The following is a 17111-nucleotide window of genomic DNA, read 5'->3' on the forward strand; positions in this document are numbered from 1 at the left end:
ATCTGGCAAGAATTCATTTCATTCCTTCACTCACCTCAGATGCCTTTAGGATGTACGTAGTTGACAAAGCCGTTAGTGTCATCAAAATACCTAAATAATAACAATAAATCATACTTAGTAATGTGTTTTAATCTAATTTTGAATCAAACCAATGTTATTGGGCAGCTCTCAGATAAAAGTGGAGGAAAAATAGGATCATTCATTACTACTTAATCAAATTTGAAACCAAACGGAGCAGTTTTTTCTTCTTCTGATACTTTATCAGAGACAACGTGACTCTGTAAATAGGTCACTTTAAAAGGTTTTACAGTATCACTGCCAACAAACAGCTAGCTAAACTCTTGAAGCTGTTATCAAGGTCTAATCTCTACTACTGAGTCATGTCTGTAGTACAGGAGCTGATCTAATCTGACCACTTTTCAAAGCCAAGCCCTCCTCCCACAACATGTGCTCTGTTGTTGTACTCCAAAATCAACACAAACAAATACTTTGACATGTCTGAGACACATTGTTGTTCGGGGTTTCTTAAATGTGTCAGCTGCAACAGATACAAATCCCACATAGATCAGTTTTTTTGTGCACCTACCTTTAATCTAGATATGACATATGGCAACTACACATTGTCAGCAGTAAACATGTGTGCGAGACATATACACTGTGTCACTGCTTACCAGAGGGAACTTAAATTCACTCATTGAATTTTGCTAAGAAGAAACTTAAAATAATAGCTTGCACTTTGAACAAAAAAATGCTTGGCATTTATTTTTTATGTACATCCAAACTATTGCCAAAAACAGTAGGTGCTATGCTCTTCTCTTTGACACCAAATCTTCAAAAGTTGGAACGACTGGAGGTCAACAAAATAAGATTTTCCGGGGCTGTTGCTGTTGTTTAAGCAGTTGCTTAAAAAGAGCAAAAGCAACCTTGTCATTTTTCCTGCATATGTATTCAGTTTCTTTCACCTTAATGTTTTTTTACTATCTTTTAGAAAAAGTAACAGTTAATAATAATAATATTGTTAATCCATAAAACCAAAAATTCATATTTTACTTCAGTACAAAAATAATGAATGGTGTGTGAGATACAGTGTGTAATGGACAAAAACACAAATATAGACTGATGTGTTGTCCTCTGCAATCTGTCATGTACCTGAACCAAAAGTGATTTGAATGAAAGCATGTTTTTTAGTATGAAGGCTAAGTAAAGGAAACGTTCAAAACCACTTTCAACTACACCAGGGGACGAGAATACTAGTCCTATCTGGCCTTTATGACATCCGGGAAGGGAAGCCCAAAAGGGCCCCTAAAAAGAGTGTCACGTATAATCCTTTGAGGCACAACTGACGCTGTCAGAAATGTTATCTCTGCTGCTGCTTTGTGAGCTCGACGAGGGCAGGAACACCCTGAAGGCCACAACAGCGATTTTAGCTCTTCAGGGGCAAAATGGTGTAGGATCTGATATTATCTTTGCTACTTAAGGCACATGGAGATTATGTCATGTGCTTGAGGGACCCTATCAAGAATCTATTGTTAGTGCTGCAGTCACCCAACGCGGTCCCTCAGGGTACAACTCAGCAGGAGGGCCTGAGCTGTCAGATGTTATCAGTGCTCCGAAGGGACAGTCACTGCTGTAAGAGCCTACGCTTTTTCTTTTTAAAGGGCAGTGCTCTATGCTGACTAACAGGAGGAGGAGACAGTCATATACGTATAGATTAAAACACATGTTGGCCTTACACAAAGTCAGAAGCTAGATCCAATTATTTATTAGGTCAACTAGGGAAGTCAAGGAAACAGTGAAAAAGAATCTGTTTTGGCAGACTGGGTTGTTTGATCTCCACAGCACTTTATTTTGTATCTGTCTCATGCACACATTCGTGATCAAGGTTACAGCGTCAGAAAGGCCTGTGAGGTGCTTGTTAAGTTCACAGTCAGTAAGAATTGAGGGAGGAGACTAAAGAGGAATGAAACACTGTGGAGAAAGATAAGCAAAGGGTGGATATGATATGAAAAATAATAATGAGAGGGCAGAAAAAGAGGGTTGGAGTCGAGAAATGAGGGAGGGATGAGAAGAAAAATATGGAGACAGAATATGGAGGACATTGTTTCCTATCTGCTATTTATAATTCAGTCTGTATCGATCTGCCTGAGGACTTCCTTCTGCATTAAGTGTCTGTGTGCTTGTGTTAAAGGGTCAACATACATCCACACAAAAAGGTTGCATAACGTCAGCTGCTGCTGCTTTTAATGAGATGAGCACACGCACACACATTCCACACGGTTGTTCACATAATGCCCAAGTACATGGGTGCATCTCACATGCATTGTGTGTGTGTGTGTGTGTGTGTGTGTGTGTGTAGGAGTGTTATATAAAGGCCAGTGGCAGGCTACTAAATCCCTGTTTCATGACACACAAACACACTTCTAGCAGAGCTCTGTAGCCTAAATAACAATTTGCCAATCCAGAGTGGTGCAAGTGGCTAAAACTTTTGTGTATTTGTGTGTGGGTGTGTGTTTGGTGCATTTCTTGAGATTGTAATTTGGCACAAGGGATCTTAGATTGGGAGACAAAGGCAGAGAGAACGTGAACTCATGCTAATTTCCACACTTTATTCTGCATTTAATTTTTATTTTATCAGCGCTTGATCGCTGCACAAATGGTGTCTGCGGTTATTGTCATTCTTTTATTCCCTGTTTTGACTCTCACCGACACCCTCCGAGGTCATTTGATGTCAGTATGGGAAGGGAGTCGAGGAGTACGTGATGTTCTGACCATGTTGTCCCCCCCTCTCTCTCTCTACAGCTCCCACCTCTCCCCTATATCCATCCTGCCTTCTGACTCTGCTGAGTAAGTACACTTACACACACACACACCTGGCAATTTATCCACTTACGATAACGTATGTAGGCACTTCCTTATGTACACACACTCTAGGGACCTACACGTATGCACTGAAAATTCCAGCTACGTTAAGAAAGTAATTTCATGTGCACCTAGCTGTAAAAAGGAAAGAAAGGGAAAAAAAAAAACGCAAGCAGCAATCCTGCAAATGTAAAAGTATTACAGAAAAACTGTAAACAAGGGGTAAGAGAGAGACAACCAGGTTAATTGAAGTTTGGCGAGGGAGTAACGTTTTCCAGGAAAAATAACAGGAATAAAGACAGAAGAGGTGCAGTGTTAGAGGTGGAGTTAGGAGAAAGGAAAGAGGTTAAGAGAAAGTGATAAAGAGGAAAGCCAGCCTTGTGTTTTGATTATGAAGCTAAACTAAAGCATTTTGCATGGCTCGGTACTTTTAGAGCCCCAAGGACGTGAACTCTGCTATCACATGACTGTCAGGCCTTGGCCTGCATGACACGGACTCGGATCATAATCATTTTCTATGGTGCTATAGATTAATGTGAGACCTGAAGGCTTCAGGGCATATAAATGTCTCAGGAATAACTCGCCCAAACCAAAAAATCACTAGTCTTAATTCAATTCATCAATAACACGATAGCTGCCAAAATCCTCATGTTCAATTTGACCATTTTCTTTATTGACATCTGCATCATATGAAATCACAGAAAAGTGTGTAAAATGCTTCACTATATTCAAATTCCCAATGTGACATGTTGTCTGACTGTGGCACTAAAACACAAACATATTCAACTTACTATCACAAGCCAAAGAAAAGAGTCAAATATTAACAGCTGAAAGTAGGGGGCAATTAGCTTTTTTGAATCACTTATCTGATTAATCAGTTATCAAGTAGTTGCTGATTAATATTGACGTTGACTTATTGATTTTTAAATTGTTTCAGCTCTAACATATTTCTTCTTCAGGAGGGAACACAAACGTGCAAAATTAAATTTTAAAAAGCAAGCAGCTGATGACATAAATAAGCATCTAAACATAGCAAATGGCTGGACCGACTGAACAACAAAATTGTAATTTAAAATTGTAGTAAATTTAAAGTGTAATATGATGCACCCAGGCTCCGATGGGTGATGGGATGCTTGTTGACCATAATACTTTAGGAATAAAGCTACCAATAATGAAGAATACTTCATAATAACTTACAAATACAATCATCTTTCTGGCCAGTAGGGGAAACGTGTCACTTGATTTATTCTCCAGTAGTTTGTTCATCTTCTGTGTGTCATGTGAGTACATTCACTGCTTGCAAATTTCCAGAAATCCATTAGATAGCAGCAGGGCCTCGGTTGCATAGAGCGTCTTGTGTCTCTGATTGTGATTAATGTCTTCACTTTCCTCTGGCTACCAGGATGTGTTAAGAGGACTCTCCTCTGTTGGGAAGTATGAAAGGATTTAGACCAAATTTAGACGACAGCAGCAAAAACACAAGGTGCTTCTGTTGGACGTGCGTGTGTGGAAAAGAAAAGGCTGCAAGCACATCACCTTTTACTGCTTATGTGTTCATGTGTGTGATGGATAGTTATTATTAGTAGAGCTTCCTACAGTTAGAGGTTGAGTTTCTGCTACAGGCAAAGGTGGGCTCGTAGTCCAGAGAAATGTTTGTACAGTTCTTCTTGCTGATATATACTCAACTCACGCACTTTCATCTGACCTCAACTCAGCTGTTATGAGTTCTACCTTAAATGGCAATAGATAGACTAGACTGTTATGTTCTAGTGCCAACTGTCTAACTTTGTTGGCGTAAATATATAGTGTGATATTACCTTGCCATGATTCAAGAGGAGAGATGGTTAATGTTAATTTATATAAAAAAAATGATTTGGGGGAACATAAGTATAAGTAGATGCTGTAGATGATGGAAGGGTGATCCATCAGTAGCAGTGTTGTGGAGAGCTGGGTGCTGTCCTCATTTAGTATTTTCTTCCTCACCTCTTTCTTCAACCTCTAGTGCTGTCTGAGTTGGAGAACAAAACAAAGCTACATGAGTACTTAATGATCACACACATGCGGCCGTGTTCAATAAAATCCCAGTCGAGCCTGTAGATCAACCATCACCTTAGTGTGGAAGAGGTCAGAGTGTGACTGCTGCTGTTACCTTTTATAGAGTGTAACGTCCTGTCTGGCTTCTAGTTTAAGCATTATTAATCCTTTTATAACTGGACCTGGTTTTTGACTTAATAAGGACTTGTTTAAGAGGCCAGAATGGCAAAGACACCATGTCAGTGATTATAAGGCTCTAAAACATTTTTGATTCATTATTCACCTTATATCTCTTACTGTGTTTATCACTGCCAGAAACTTTTTTTTTCAGGTTTTTTCATGGAGGTAAACGCATCACTTTGTCATTCAGAGCTCCAGCTGTCAATTGATTAGCTGAGGTCTTTCTATTCATTATACTCGGCTGATGATGACAGTAAGGATTATGTGAGGCGGTTTACATGTGGTTCCAGGGACTGCTTAACCTTATTCTGAAAACCAAGGTCTTAATTTAATGGGTGAAAAATGCACTAAGCTTACTGGATTCAGTATAACTGAAGAAAAGAGCGCATTAATAAATCTCATATAGAGACAATTCAATAATTGGACACATCATTGAACTCTATTTCTAGAACAGAGACATTAGCTATATTAAGCAGTTTACACAGCAGTTATTCACTGTTAAAACATTAAGATGATATTCTGATCACTTGGAGGACATAAGATTATTCAAAGGATTACATAATATTTCACATAATGCAGTTTATTTTAAGTTTGGGGTTCTTGTTAGTTTGTTTTATGTTACAATACACTTAAACATGCAATGTACTGGCAGAAAAAAATATCTATAATTTGTCATTTTCCAGGAATGACGAAATCAGATTTTTATATATGCGATCCACCACAGGTTGAAGACAACATGCAGTATTTGTGCTCTCATTGTGGTCATAGCTGTTAAATTGAAACAAGAGTTGATGTTGGAGACTTAATTCATGTGGATTCATGTGGACATTTGTATTGGCTGTGTTGAGATTTAGTCCCAGAGAACAGAGAAAACCTGATCACAGGATTTTATCCAAAGTAGATAATAAAGCCAGATAAACATTTTGGCTTTGGCCCTGTGTAGACACTATCACTGGGGAACTGAGCTGCTACTTTACCCTCATTACAGTTGAACTAAACTCATTCTAGTGGAGAAAACATTGTTAATCAGTATTTAACACGGTTTTAAACACAGACTGCAGCTAATTCATAACTAACTTCTTGACTAAGTTGAAAAGTCTCAAAGAAGAACTTGTGAAACAACATATAAAATTTCAGGGTTTGACAGAACTTTGTGCATCATCACGCCAAGCAAAAAAGTGTGAAAACATGTATAAAGCTTGATAAATGATGTGTTTTTTCGTGTTTTCACAGGATAATCCAGCGAACCATCAGGGCTGCGGTGGAGCATCACTTCTTTGAGCTGAAAACCTCCATCGACCAAGACCTCAGCAACTATGACAGCCAAGGGTGAGAGTCCATACGCACACATTCACATATATGCGGTACACCACTTATACTCGAAGATGAAGTATAAGAACACATTCACACCGAAGTAGAAACAAGCTGTTGTGTTCTGCTTTTCCCCCTCCAAGCACCTGCTGCTAGAAACATGCTTTCCACAGATTCCTCAGTGGTCATAAGACATCGGATGACTTTAAAGAAACATATTTGCCATAGTGAACATATGTACAAAGACACAGAGCCAGCCAGATGGCTCAGGTTGCCACTGAGCGTGTTGACAGCTGTGATGTTAATTAGCAAACTCTACAGATTTAGGGGAGCAGCTGTTCAGTGGTCAGTCACCTCCAAGTCCAAACATGTCCGCGGGTTTGACTCTGCATACTGCAATTAGTTAGCATGCACTACCACAGCAGAGGCCCAGTTGTGGGAGTTTTAAGTTCTTGTTTTATTCACTTTTCTTGGTTTGTTTTCAAGGGTGAGTCCCAGTGAGCCTGCAGACCATGGTTGCCATGGAGACGAGGAGCAACAAACTGACCCTGAGGACAGTCCCTGCGACACAGAAGGGGAGACCCCACTCACGCAATCCGAGCAACACATACAACAAAGCCAGAAAGACACACAGGTTTGTTGGAGACACACACACGCACACACACACACACACATTCATACTCACTACATCTACACTCAAAGACACGGTCAGTGTTTTAGCTTCCAGCCTAAAAAACAAACACACACATCTGAATAACAGCACAGAATCATCCATGTTTCTCTTGCTCTTTCTCTCTCTCTTACACACACACACACACACACACACACACACACACACACACACACACACACAGTGGAAATGTCCTTCAAAAAACATTCATAGACAATACACAGACCCCAACTATTTGCTGTGTGGGCTGGCAGCATATTTCCCATAGATAACCTTCTTCCTGTCTCAGTCTTTCAGTTCATTCCAAGGCTGACTGTTTGATATTATCAGCACAGTCCATCTTTGTTCTGTTGCGTTTGCTGCAATAGCTGGAATTCTGCCGGAGTAGCGAGAAGAGACAACAACAGACCTGTTTTACAGATTTACACACAGACTAACGAATAAACGTAGACATTGAGGCTGTGTATTATTCTTATTAACTTATAGTCACGAGGGAATGATATGAGGCAAAACATACTTAAAAATAGGCGCAGTGTGAAAGAGGGAGTGAGAAACATCTTTAACATTGTCCTCATTCATATACAAGTTTAATTTTTAAATAAGCCACCTTTTATGTGAATTAATGTGAAGAAAATATTATATTACCTGCACAGAAAATGTCAATTTTTACCAAAACATAGAATGAACTTAATTCTCATTGTAAAACACTCCTCATTCAAACTGGACAGAAACTTAATTAAATTCATCAAACACATCTTGGTTAGTCTGTCTGACTACTGTACCAACAATCAGCAACTCTGTTTTGGCCGCAATGCGTCCTTAATACACAGTCAGCGACAACTTCCAACAAAAACTGCCCACGCTGACATTCATTACAGCAGAAGCATTTTGTTTTTGTTGGCATCAGAGGGAAATTTGAGCAAAGGCTCCACCAGTGGGTGTTTGCTCTGGGCAGCTCGGATTGTGGAGGGTCCCCGCCGGCGATATCCTCCGTAGTGCAGCCGCAGCCTCGCTCTCTCTGAGTGACTATGGCTAAAGTATTACTCTGTAGTTCTTCTGTGTAGCAAGTGTTTCACTGGAATTAGGAAGATTTTCACCCTGCTGCCCAGGGACACAGAGAACACTGGTAGGTGTTTTCACACTAATGTCTTACCCGAATCGGTAGGAACAAGGCTGAAAATCTGTGAATTTGTGGAGTAGCTTCAAGTGCACCACAAACTCTGGACTCTGCATTATACAATTTTTTGGGGCCACAAATGTTTGCTACTTCAGTAATGTGTGATTATATATTTTATTTCAGCGAGAGTCACAGTAGAAATCAAATCCTCAACCCCCCTCAAGTAACTAGTACCACAAGTGTTTAATGTAGAGCATGTCATGTATGGACAGTCATCATCATCCTCTTAACTACAACTCATTCATTCAGTCGTGCCACCAACACCTTTGTTTTTATGTTGAGAATTGGCTCATTGGTTCCTTGGCCATTGTGGTGAACGGTAATGTGCAGGTGGCTCATTTGAATATTTATTTTTGCTGGATTTCTACCATTCAAGGCAAAGCTCAAAAATCATGTGTTCCCTAATGCTTGAAGGAAATGAAACCTGATGGCGTGGTTTCAAAGAGTAGGGATGCACCTGTTTGATTGTGTATTGTGATTATATGTATATGTGATTCCTATTAAATTCTATTTTCTGTCATTCATGTCTGTTGCTCTGCTCTTAAACCTCTGATTTCCCTTTCTTAATAACAACCAAACTAATCTTTAACTCTTTAACTATAATTGTTCTCCCCAGGATTTATTGGACTCTGGCGCCGCCCTGGAGGAGAGCTCTGGAATGGACCTGGATGCAGAGGCTGTCAGAGATGCTGAGAACAACATCAACACTGCCAGGTGAGCTGGGTGGATTGGCCGTTTTGTTTTTAGTTATTGAGTTAAGTCGTAGCCAGTTTATATGAAGAATATACTAGCAAAGTTTTCAGAGTGAGATCAACGTATAAATACCAGCATATCAAGGGATCAAGCATTTGACATGTGGATGAGGTAGATATACTTCCGCTCAAAGGTTGGGGTCAACTTTTATATTGATGTTTTTCTTCTTTCATTTGATAATAAATATATTATTGGAGAAAAAAGAATATAACTCAGGCATTAAATGCATCAATCACATTTGAAATCTTTTTGGCCCCAAAAGATGAAGAATTAGTGATAACCCTACACTAACCTTCTATTTCTATTGTCTATGTTTTAAGAATAACTTTGATTAAGCAACACCCCTGTTAATGTTTCAGCGTGTTATTGGCATTATCGTGCACTTGACACTGAGACAGGAACTGGTTCCTATTTAAATCTGCACACATGTTGATGCTAAGCTTCCAGTTTCTTTTCCCAATGGTTTCTTCTATTCTCCTTCAGCTCTTCCTCAGGGATCTTTGTCTCTCTCTCTGCCTGCTCAGTCGTCAGTCTGGTTCAACCATTGTACTGCTGTATTGTTTTTTCAATCCCTTTGTACAAAATAACAACTATTTGTAAAGAGGGGTTTCTAAGATCTAAAGCAATAAAGAAAAGAAAAATATATATAGACTAGTCCTCAGAGTGTAACAAATGAAGCTTTGTGTGCAGGCAACCCCCAGCTTGTGTAGATGTGTGTGCTACTGTAATCCAAGCCAGTGAATCCACATGTTTCTGTAATGTGCAGTGATGTTATCTTGCACTGATCACTTGACACTTCAAATTTACAAATCATTCGACATGCAGTCTCATCCCAAGCTCATTTTTACGCTGAAACAGACTTTCATTTATCTCGGTCTCACTCTCAGACATAACGCGTATTAATTCACATCACATGCTCGTATTATTTTACACGTCATACTGTATCATGCCTCCAGCTTCTGATTGTTACCAAGCACAGTTAACGTACTGTGGTTGCTATGCCCTGCAGAATTAAATGGTACAATTGGTTCAGGCAGCCAATGCTTTGATGCTGTTTCACACCTATTCAGGAAAATTGGGTAAAAGATGATCGGAAGGATAAAACAAATCGATAGACACGCCCATGAGTTTAATTAAAAATTGTGATTTTCCAACCATAAGAGCATCATATTCCTTCAAATGTTGAAGACCCATGTTTTTAGATAGCTAAAATATCTGAGCAGAAATATCTAAACAGTATGTCCCTTCAAAATTACAATTCTGGAAAATATTAGGATTATTTTGTACACTACACTTGTATTCATAGTTAGTTTTTATGGAGTCTTATGTTTCTTATCTCTGTTTTCAGGCAGGACAATCAACTGTGTGACAACATGGAGCAGACTGTGAGTTTATTTGCACTAAAATGCTTTCTGTGTTAATGGTTTTCCAGAGGAGCACTTTGAGTTGAATTACAAGCAACAAAGAGACATTTTAGATTTTTTTCAAGTTCATGTTACACTTGACTTGTCTTCCTTTGTTTGCTTTTAATTATTTTCTCTTTCTGCCTCCGTACTTTTGTACCTTCATCTTGAATTGTTTCCTTCATTCCCTGACTTGTTTCTCATTCTCTTCCTCCAGGATTCAGGTTCATGTCGCTGTGATCAGAACGCCAACACCAGCAAAACCAACAGGAACCACCTGTCACCATGCCAACCAAACTCTGGCCACAACCCCCACCTTCAACTCTTCCCTGACAACCAATGGGAAGGTAGATACAGCATCAACGTCATTGTAATAGAGAAGGAAACGTTGCACAGTGAAACAGACCTTTGTCATGGTTCTCTATTTTGATGGGATTTATTTCAGAATAAATCTGCAAAACACTGAATCCAAAGAAACACCTGTTTTTGATGAAAGTCAAACGTGGTTCCAAAGAATTATTTCTCACTGTTGGGCGAAAAGCAGTTATTCTGTCAAATTTGTCCATAACGTTTATGATTAAAAGTTATTTATATTCACTAATGTTGTCTTAAAAAGCTCTCAAATTACATGTGAAATCACGTGACAAATTAATCATGTACATTTACTCAAGTTAAAGTGAATTTTACAGTACTTGTACTTGTATCAGGGAAATTTTTTACTGCATTTACCAGAAAACAAAGTTACTTTGCATTAAAGTGGTTACAAGTACTTGTACGTCAATATCACATGTCCTTTCTGTTCTCAGATTATCTTCCAAAATTTACTTGAGGGCATAAAAAAAATTTAATATGTGTCTCCCAAAAATCTCAATGATTTCACCAAATTGCATCACTCAGTTTGTTACCATGAAACTTTGTCGGTTGTCATCCACAATTCTGTTTAACATATAACATGACTCAGGGAAAACTCCATCGACTGAATGAAAGTTGGAGAGTGAAGTTGTTATGAATGATTGACCTCACTGCTCCTCGTCTCTGCTGTCTCTCTCTTTCTTCTTCTCTTTCTTCTTCTTCTCCTCTCCTTCCTCCCTCTTGTGCTCCTTCCATCCAAACAGCGTCACCCCCCTCCCACCTCCCTCCCATAGACTTCTCATGTATGCATCTGCAAAAAGAAGGCCACGGTAAGTTGTTTCATGTCTTCCCGCCCATCCACCAGCCTACCTAACCTTCCTTTCATCCTTTCTCATTCATTTCTTATAAGGGTGCCCCAATCAGGACCACCGATCACCAATCACAGTCCCGCCGTGAACAGGCTGTGCAAAAAGGGGCTTAGAGACGCACCATTACAACCCTGGTGGAGCCATATTCATGGCACAAAGAGCCAATGTCTCAGTGTGTTTGTGTCTTCTGATCTGCCTCTATAGGGGACACTGATCAGACTCTCGAGAACCAATGTCAGCCGATGGATGGCCGATCAATCAGAGCATGCTCTATTATTAATGGTGGTTGCTTGTTGGTTTTGGAAACGTTATTAATATATTCTCACATTTAAAGCTGTGCTTGCATTATGCTGCTCATGAATGCATCCTTACATGGGAAACACTCTTCTAACACAGCTGGTGGACTCTTTTTCTCCCTCTCATCTTTACCCTTACCTCGTGCAAAAGGGTCACTGGGTGGATTGATCAGGACACCTTCCACGCTCCCTAAACACTTTCCCCCTGACTCTAATCTTCTGTTTCTCACCCTGTCTTGTTATCGCCATGGCCCCTCCTTCCCCTTTCCCCCCTATGACTCAGCTCATTAGCAAAGTGCTGATTGTCAAGCCACTGTTAATCAGGTAACAAGTGACTCAGCAGAGTATCGACGAAGAAAATGAATGTGGTGTTGTATTTGTCCCAGCTTTTCAGTGGCATTTATCGATATGTGCCTCGTGTGTAATACATTAATTTTGCCTTTTCTCTCCCTCCTTTTCTAAACTCTGTTAACTTGCTCTGACTCGCTCCACTCTTTGTCTCCTCCTCTCTCCAGACCCCATCCCCGCTTTCAAATCCTGGCAGGACGACAGTGAGAGTGGAGAGGCTCAGCTCTCCCCGCTGGCCGGTCGCATGGTTGCTCTCCCACCACTGCTCCTGGAGGAGGACGGCGAGGAGGACGTGGGAGAGGGAGGGCAGGAAGCCTCCCCCTCCTCCTCCCGCTCCCACCCTCACCTCCTGGCACGGCGCTTTCTCGACTTTGGAGGTGCCCAGCGATTCCTCCAGCAAGACCCAGAAGCCACCTCTCCCACCAAAGCACAGAGGTGCGATGAGGCGCTGCGCTACATGTTACATGTCAGCTAGATGCTTGACAGTTCATTCATCTTCATGTATCTTCTGTCTCGCCAGGCCGCGACGAGCATCGTTCGGCTCTAAAGAGGCAATGAGAGGCGGCGATTCAATGACTCACCAACTCACCAAGAAGCTGCAGCACCTGAAGAAGAAAATTAAGCAGTTTGAAGAGCAATTTGAGAAAGAAAGGAACTATAAGGTACAACTAGAAAAGTAGTGTCAACCTTCATCCTCCTGCTCCTCCTCCCTACTTTAACTGACTCTTCTTTTCTCTTCCCGTCCCTCTCCTCCTCTTTATCCGTGAACTACGTCTCTTTCTATAAAAACATCAGCTTAAATGTGTGTTCTGCATCAGTGTCATGACTCTCTCCTCCTCTTCTCTCTGCAGCCCTCGCATGGAGACAAGGCAGCTAACCCCAAAGTCCTCAAATGGATGACCGACCTCACAAAGATCCGCCGGCAGATTAAAGGTAGGACAACTCGTTCTTTTTCCCGTGAACGTGCATTTGTGTGTGCGCGCGCGTGTGTGTGTGTCTGTCGGGGTTAGAGTGTTTGTGTGCCATCCTGTTCCATGCCGGACAGCTTGACCCTCCCCACTCCTAACCTTTGACCTATACAACAGTATTGCATGTATGCTGGTCTAACACACACAAGCAGACATGCACATGACGGGGCCGACGTGGCTCTCACATGCGTGGCTCCCACCCTCCAGTGTGCTGGTGCGTCCTTGTGAACCCACATTCATTACGTCTGCAGTGAATTCAGCAAGGTGATACGGTGGATAAGACTTGAAGTTAAAGTTATACATTGATGCATAATAACTGTCAAGGAACCTTCATCTAAAATACTTTTTTTTTTTATCAGAATTAAGGCTGCAGAAGTTTTTGTCCTTTGATAATCTGTTGTTCCTTGAAGCTCAGATAACAGAGAGTTAATTACGACATATCCAATGTATAGAGATAGTTTGCTACACTTTGACAAGTCTCGTGCATCGTTTCACCAAGCTGAACGAACCCCATGACACTCGTCCACCCTCTCTATGTAAGGGGACGGCTCTCCTTGTCGGAGAACGCAGTGGCCGAAACATTTCTCTCTGTTTCAAGTCAAAATTGAAAACGACAATAACGCGAGCACCCGCTCTCCACTTTCCTCCCTCCTCCTCCTATCGCCCAACCGACCGATTGATTGATTGATTGACTGATCGGCCAACCAGGACGCCAGCACCACCTTTTACCCAGAAGCACGCTGAGGCACCAGGCTTTGCTCCATTCATACAGACGCCACCATGCTCCCTCCTCCCCTTCCTCTTCCTCCTCCTCCTCTATCTGCCCACCTCCCCATCACACACTTACCCCCCCGCTCCACCCCTACTCAGGCCTGAGCTCTAGACCGTATCACCTCAGTAAGTACCAACCCCTCAGTAAGTAGACATTACATACACTGCTGACAGTCACAATGAGGCGGCATTGTGAGAGCATCTTGCTTCGTTGTTTTGGGTGTATTTCCTGTTGAAACCGCATGTTGGGAAGAGACATTTTAACTGGAGGTATCTCTCAAAGCTGTGAAGTCACGTGAGCAAGAGAATGGCAGGTTTCTTTTTATTCCTTTTGTAAATGTGGGTGTTTTATCAATAAGTATGTTAAGGTGTTGACGTTATAGTGCAGACATTATTCCAAAGTAATCACATAGGGGAAAGTGCTCTGGTCAGATAATTAAAATATATGTTTATTCTAGTAATATATAAGTAATACCTGAAAACTTATGTGGTTTACACTGTTTTTACAAGGAAAGAAGAGGGCAATTTTAGCACAATGATCATTGCCGAGTAAGGTGAGGATTTACCCCTAGATAATATCCAGCAGGCAGCAGTAACTCAGGGGCATTTGAAAGTCTTTTTTATTTTCTCTTCTGTCAGACAGGGCGTTTTTTTGCGTTTTGCTTGTTGTGTTTGGGTTTTGACTGTGTGGTGTTTGTGTGTCCTTGTTCGGGTGTGTCTGTGTGTCTTGTCTGAGCATGTTTGTCTTTCTCCTCACACTGTGACTGGCTGACATTAACCACCGCTGCTGTCTGTTAGCCTCCTGCATGTTGGGTCATCCAGTGAAAAACGTTTTTAACTGCCATCTTAAGATTCTCTTCCTGTTCTTGTCCCGGTTCCTTCTTCCGTACTTTACCCTCTTTATCTCCTCCCTTGTGTTTCTCTTCTCCTCCTCTTCCCTCATCGCTGTATTCCTCCTTTCCAACAGATGCCAAACACCGCGCAGAGAGCGAGCTCGGCCCCCTGACTCGTCCTCGGAGCAACACCTTACCCAAGAGCTTCGGCTCCACGCTCGACCAGGGCGCTTACGATGCAGCAGGAGATGTGATGGGTCAGCGTCCCACCAGGGAGGAAACACTGGAGCTGATCCAGCACAGGGTCAAAGGGAAGAGGCAGGAGGACGGCTGGCCGGATGACATCAAGGTTAGCAGCAGATTATTTACATCAGGGACCCTGGATTCATTGAAATAATAACAATGGGAATAGGGAAATTGTTTTAGAGAATAAAAAGATCAACGGATGTTTTGCCAGGCATTTGGTCGTCCGTGTTTGCTTCAAGACATTACATTAAAAATGTAAAAGTGGTTATTTTACATTTACTTGATTAACTGTGTCCGTCTCTGTAGAAGATGACTAAGGAGCAGCTGTTCTGTGAGAAGACGGTCCTTCAGAAGAACCTGCTGCACTATGAGGGCCTGCATGGTCGACCTGTAAGTTGGCAAACATCCTAAATCCTGCCACGCTGTTTTAAAACACACTTCCATTAGTTTGAACATGTCTCTCTCTCAGGTGACCAGAGAGGAGCGTCTGGTGGTGAAGCCTCTTTACGATCGCTATAGATTGGTCAAACAGATGCTCACCAGAGTCAGCATCACACCTGTCACAGTAAGTACATACGAACACATCCATCATGCTACGTTAGCAACGTGCTCTCCAATACAAAGCCCAACAACACACATACAAACATCATCTTTATATACAACACACAAACGATATAAGTGCATATTACAATACAAACTCTCTGCCACAGGTGTCCCCCTCCAGTAAGAGGCGGAGTCAGACCCTCCAACCAATCATTGAGGGTGAAACCGCTCATTTCTGGGAGGAGATCAAAGAGGAGGAGGAGGACGAGCAAAAAGAAAGGGAACTAGGAGAAGAAGACAAGAGGGAGGAGGAGCGGGAGGAGGAGGAAGACGAGGAGGACGAGGAGGAGGAAGGGGAGAGCAGTGGCGGGGAGATGCAGAGCTCTGAGGTCATCATGGCCGTTGACCTTGTGACCTCATCGGAAGGGTCAGTGAGGAGCCAGAACCATCCCGACAGGCAAAGCGATTGTCCAATGAGAGCCAAGATGGAGGAGGGCTCGGGGAAGCTGGCGCTGGACCTGCGGCTGTCCAGCTCCAACGCCTCGTCCATGTAAGAACAAAACAAAATCAGCACATTATGAAAACGTTTAAACCGAGTAAAATGTAAAGCTCTGTGTTTGCAATAATGAATTATTCAGCTTGGGCAATACTGTAGACGTGGTTCTTCGAACTATATCGATGAATTATCAGCCCTTAATTAATACCAGTCCTGATCATCTCCTACATTACTGACTGTGCACACACCAGCAGGAATAATGTGAGAAAGAAAACCGATTTTATCTGCTGAGTCTGTAATCTGGTTAACGTGTCATCGACCTCATAGCTCACACACACACACACACACACACACACACACACACACACACACCCTCTCTAATCTTCTTCATCAGCTCAGGTTTGTACATCCTGGTCTCTTACCTGGATATCATGGCAGCTGATCATTAACATGATCAGGGACTGCAGATGAAAATTAGCCTGCATGGCTAAATCTGGCACATTTACATGTGTGACTCTGTTGCTGCTGTTAATTAATGTGCATTGTCCCTTTTAAATAAAGAAACAAAAAAAAAAAAAAAAAAACACCAGCTCATTTCCTGTCCTCCTTTTCTCTCTGGACTCTTAATTTATTGATCCAGATCCAAACAATTGCAGTTGGAGGAAAAAAAAACATATTTAAGTATTTTTATGCTGTCTGTCATTTTAGCTAGATCATCACTGGAAATGGAGGGAACGAGAGGGAAACCTGCAACCTGATTTAACTTTAAACTGTCGTTTTAATATCATGCCAGCATGTGTAAATGCATTCTCATGTATCCCATCATCCTCCAGGCCAGAGCTGCTGGAACAGCTGTGGAAGGCCAGAGCAGAGAAGAAGAAGCTGAGGAAGACCATCAGAGAGTTTGAGGAGGATTTTTATCAACATAATGGAAGGTGAATTCAATGTTATTTATCTCCTGAAAAACGATATGCTGTGGATACACATGTAGGATAATCTGTTA

General features: G+C 41.6%; 1 protein-coding gene and 1 long non-coding RNA gene across 3 annotated transcripts in view; one reads left to right on the forward strand and one right to left on the reverse strand.

Moving 5' to 3' along the window:
• Positions 1-17111, reverse strand: part of LOC311013797 — a 294894-nt gene that overhangs the window by 180367 nt on the left and 97416 nt on the right. The window lies entirely within an intron of this gene.
• Positions 1-17111, forward strand: part of fam13b (family with sequence similarity 13 member B) — a 67131-nt gene that overhangs the window by 45326 nt on the left and 4694 nt on the right. For both annotated transcript variants that reach the window (XM_084009986.1, XM_084009987.1), the window contains exons 8-23: positions 2800-2844; positions 6307-6402; positions 6871-7018; positions 8848-8945; positions 10333-10369; positions 10605-10734; positions 11503-11568; positions 12419-12686; positions 12772-12913; positions 13103-13184; positions 13928-14116; positions 14958-15172; positions 15376-15459; positions 15539-15634; positions 15780-16162; positions 16942-17043. In XM_084009986.1, the coding sequence (XP_083866112.1) occupies positions 2800-2844; positions 6307-6402; positions 6871-7018; positions 8848-8945; positions 10333-10369; positions 10605-10734; positions 11503-11568; positions 12419-12686; positions 12772-12913; positions 13103-13184; positions 13928-14116; positions 14958-15172; positions 15376-15459; positions 15539-15634; positions 15780-16162; positions 16942-17043 (2181 nt within the window). The remainder of the gene's footprint in view (positions 1-2799; positions 2845-6306; positions 6403-6870; positions 7019-8847; positions 8946-10332; positions 10370-10604; positions 10735-11502; positions 11569-12418; positions 12687-12771; positions 12914-13102; positions 13185-13927; positions 14117-14957; positions 15173-15375; positions 15460-15538; positions 15635-15779; positions 16163-16941; positions 17044-17111) is intronic.

This window comes from Eutrigla gurnardus, assembly GCF_963514095.1.
Source record: "Eutrigla gurnardus genome assembly, chromosome: 5".
Taxonomy (NCBI): Eukaryota; Metazoa; Chordata; class Actinopteri; order Perciformes; family Triglidae; genus Eutrigla; species Eutrigla gurnardus.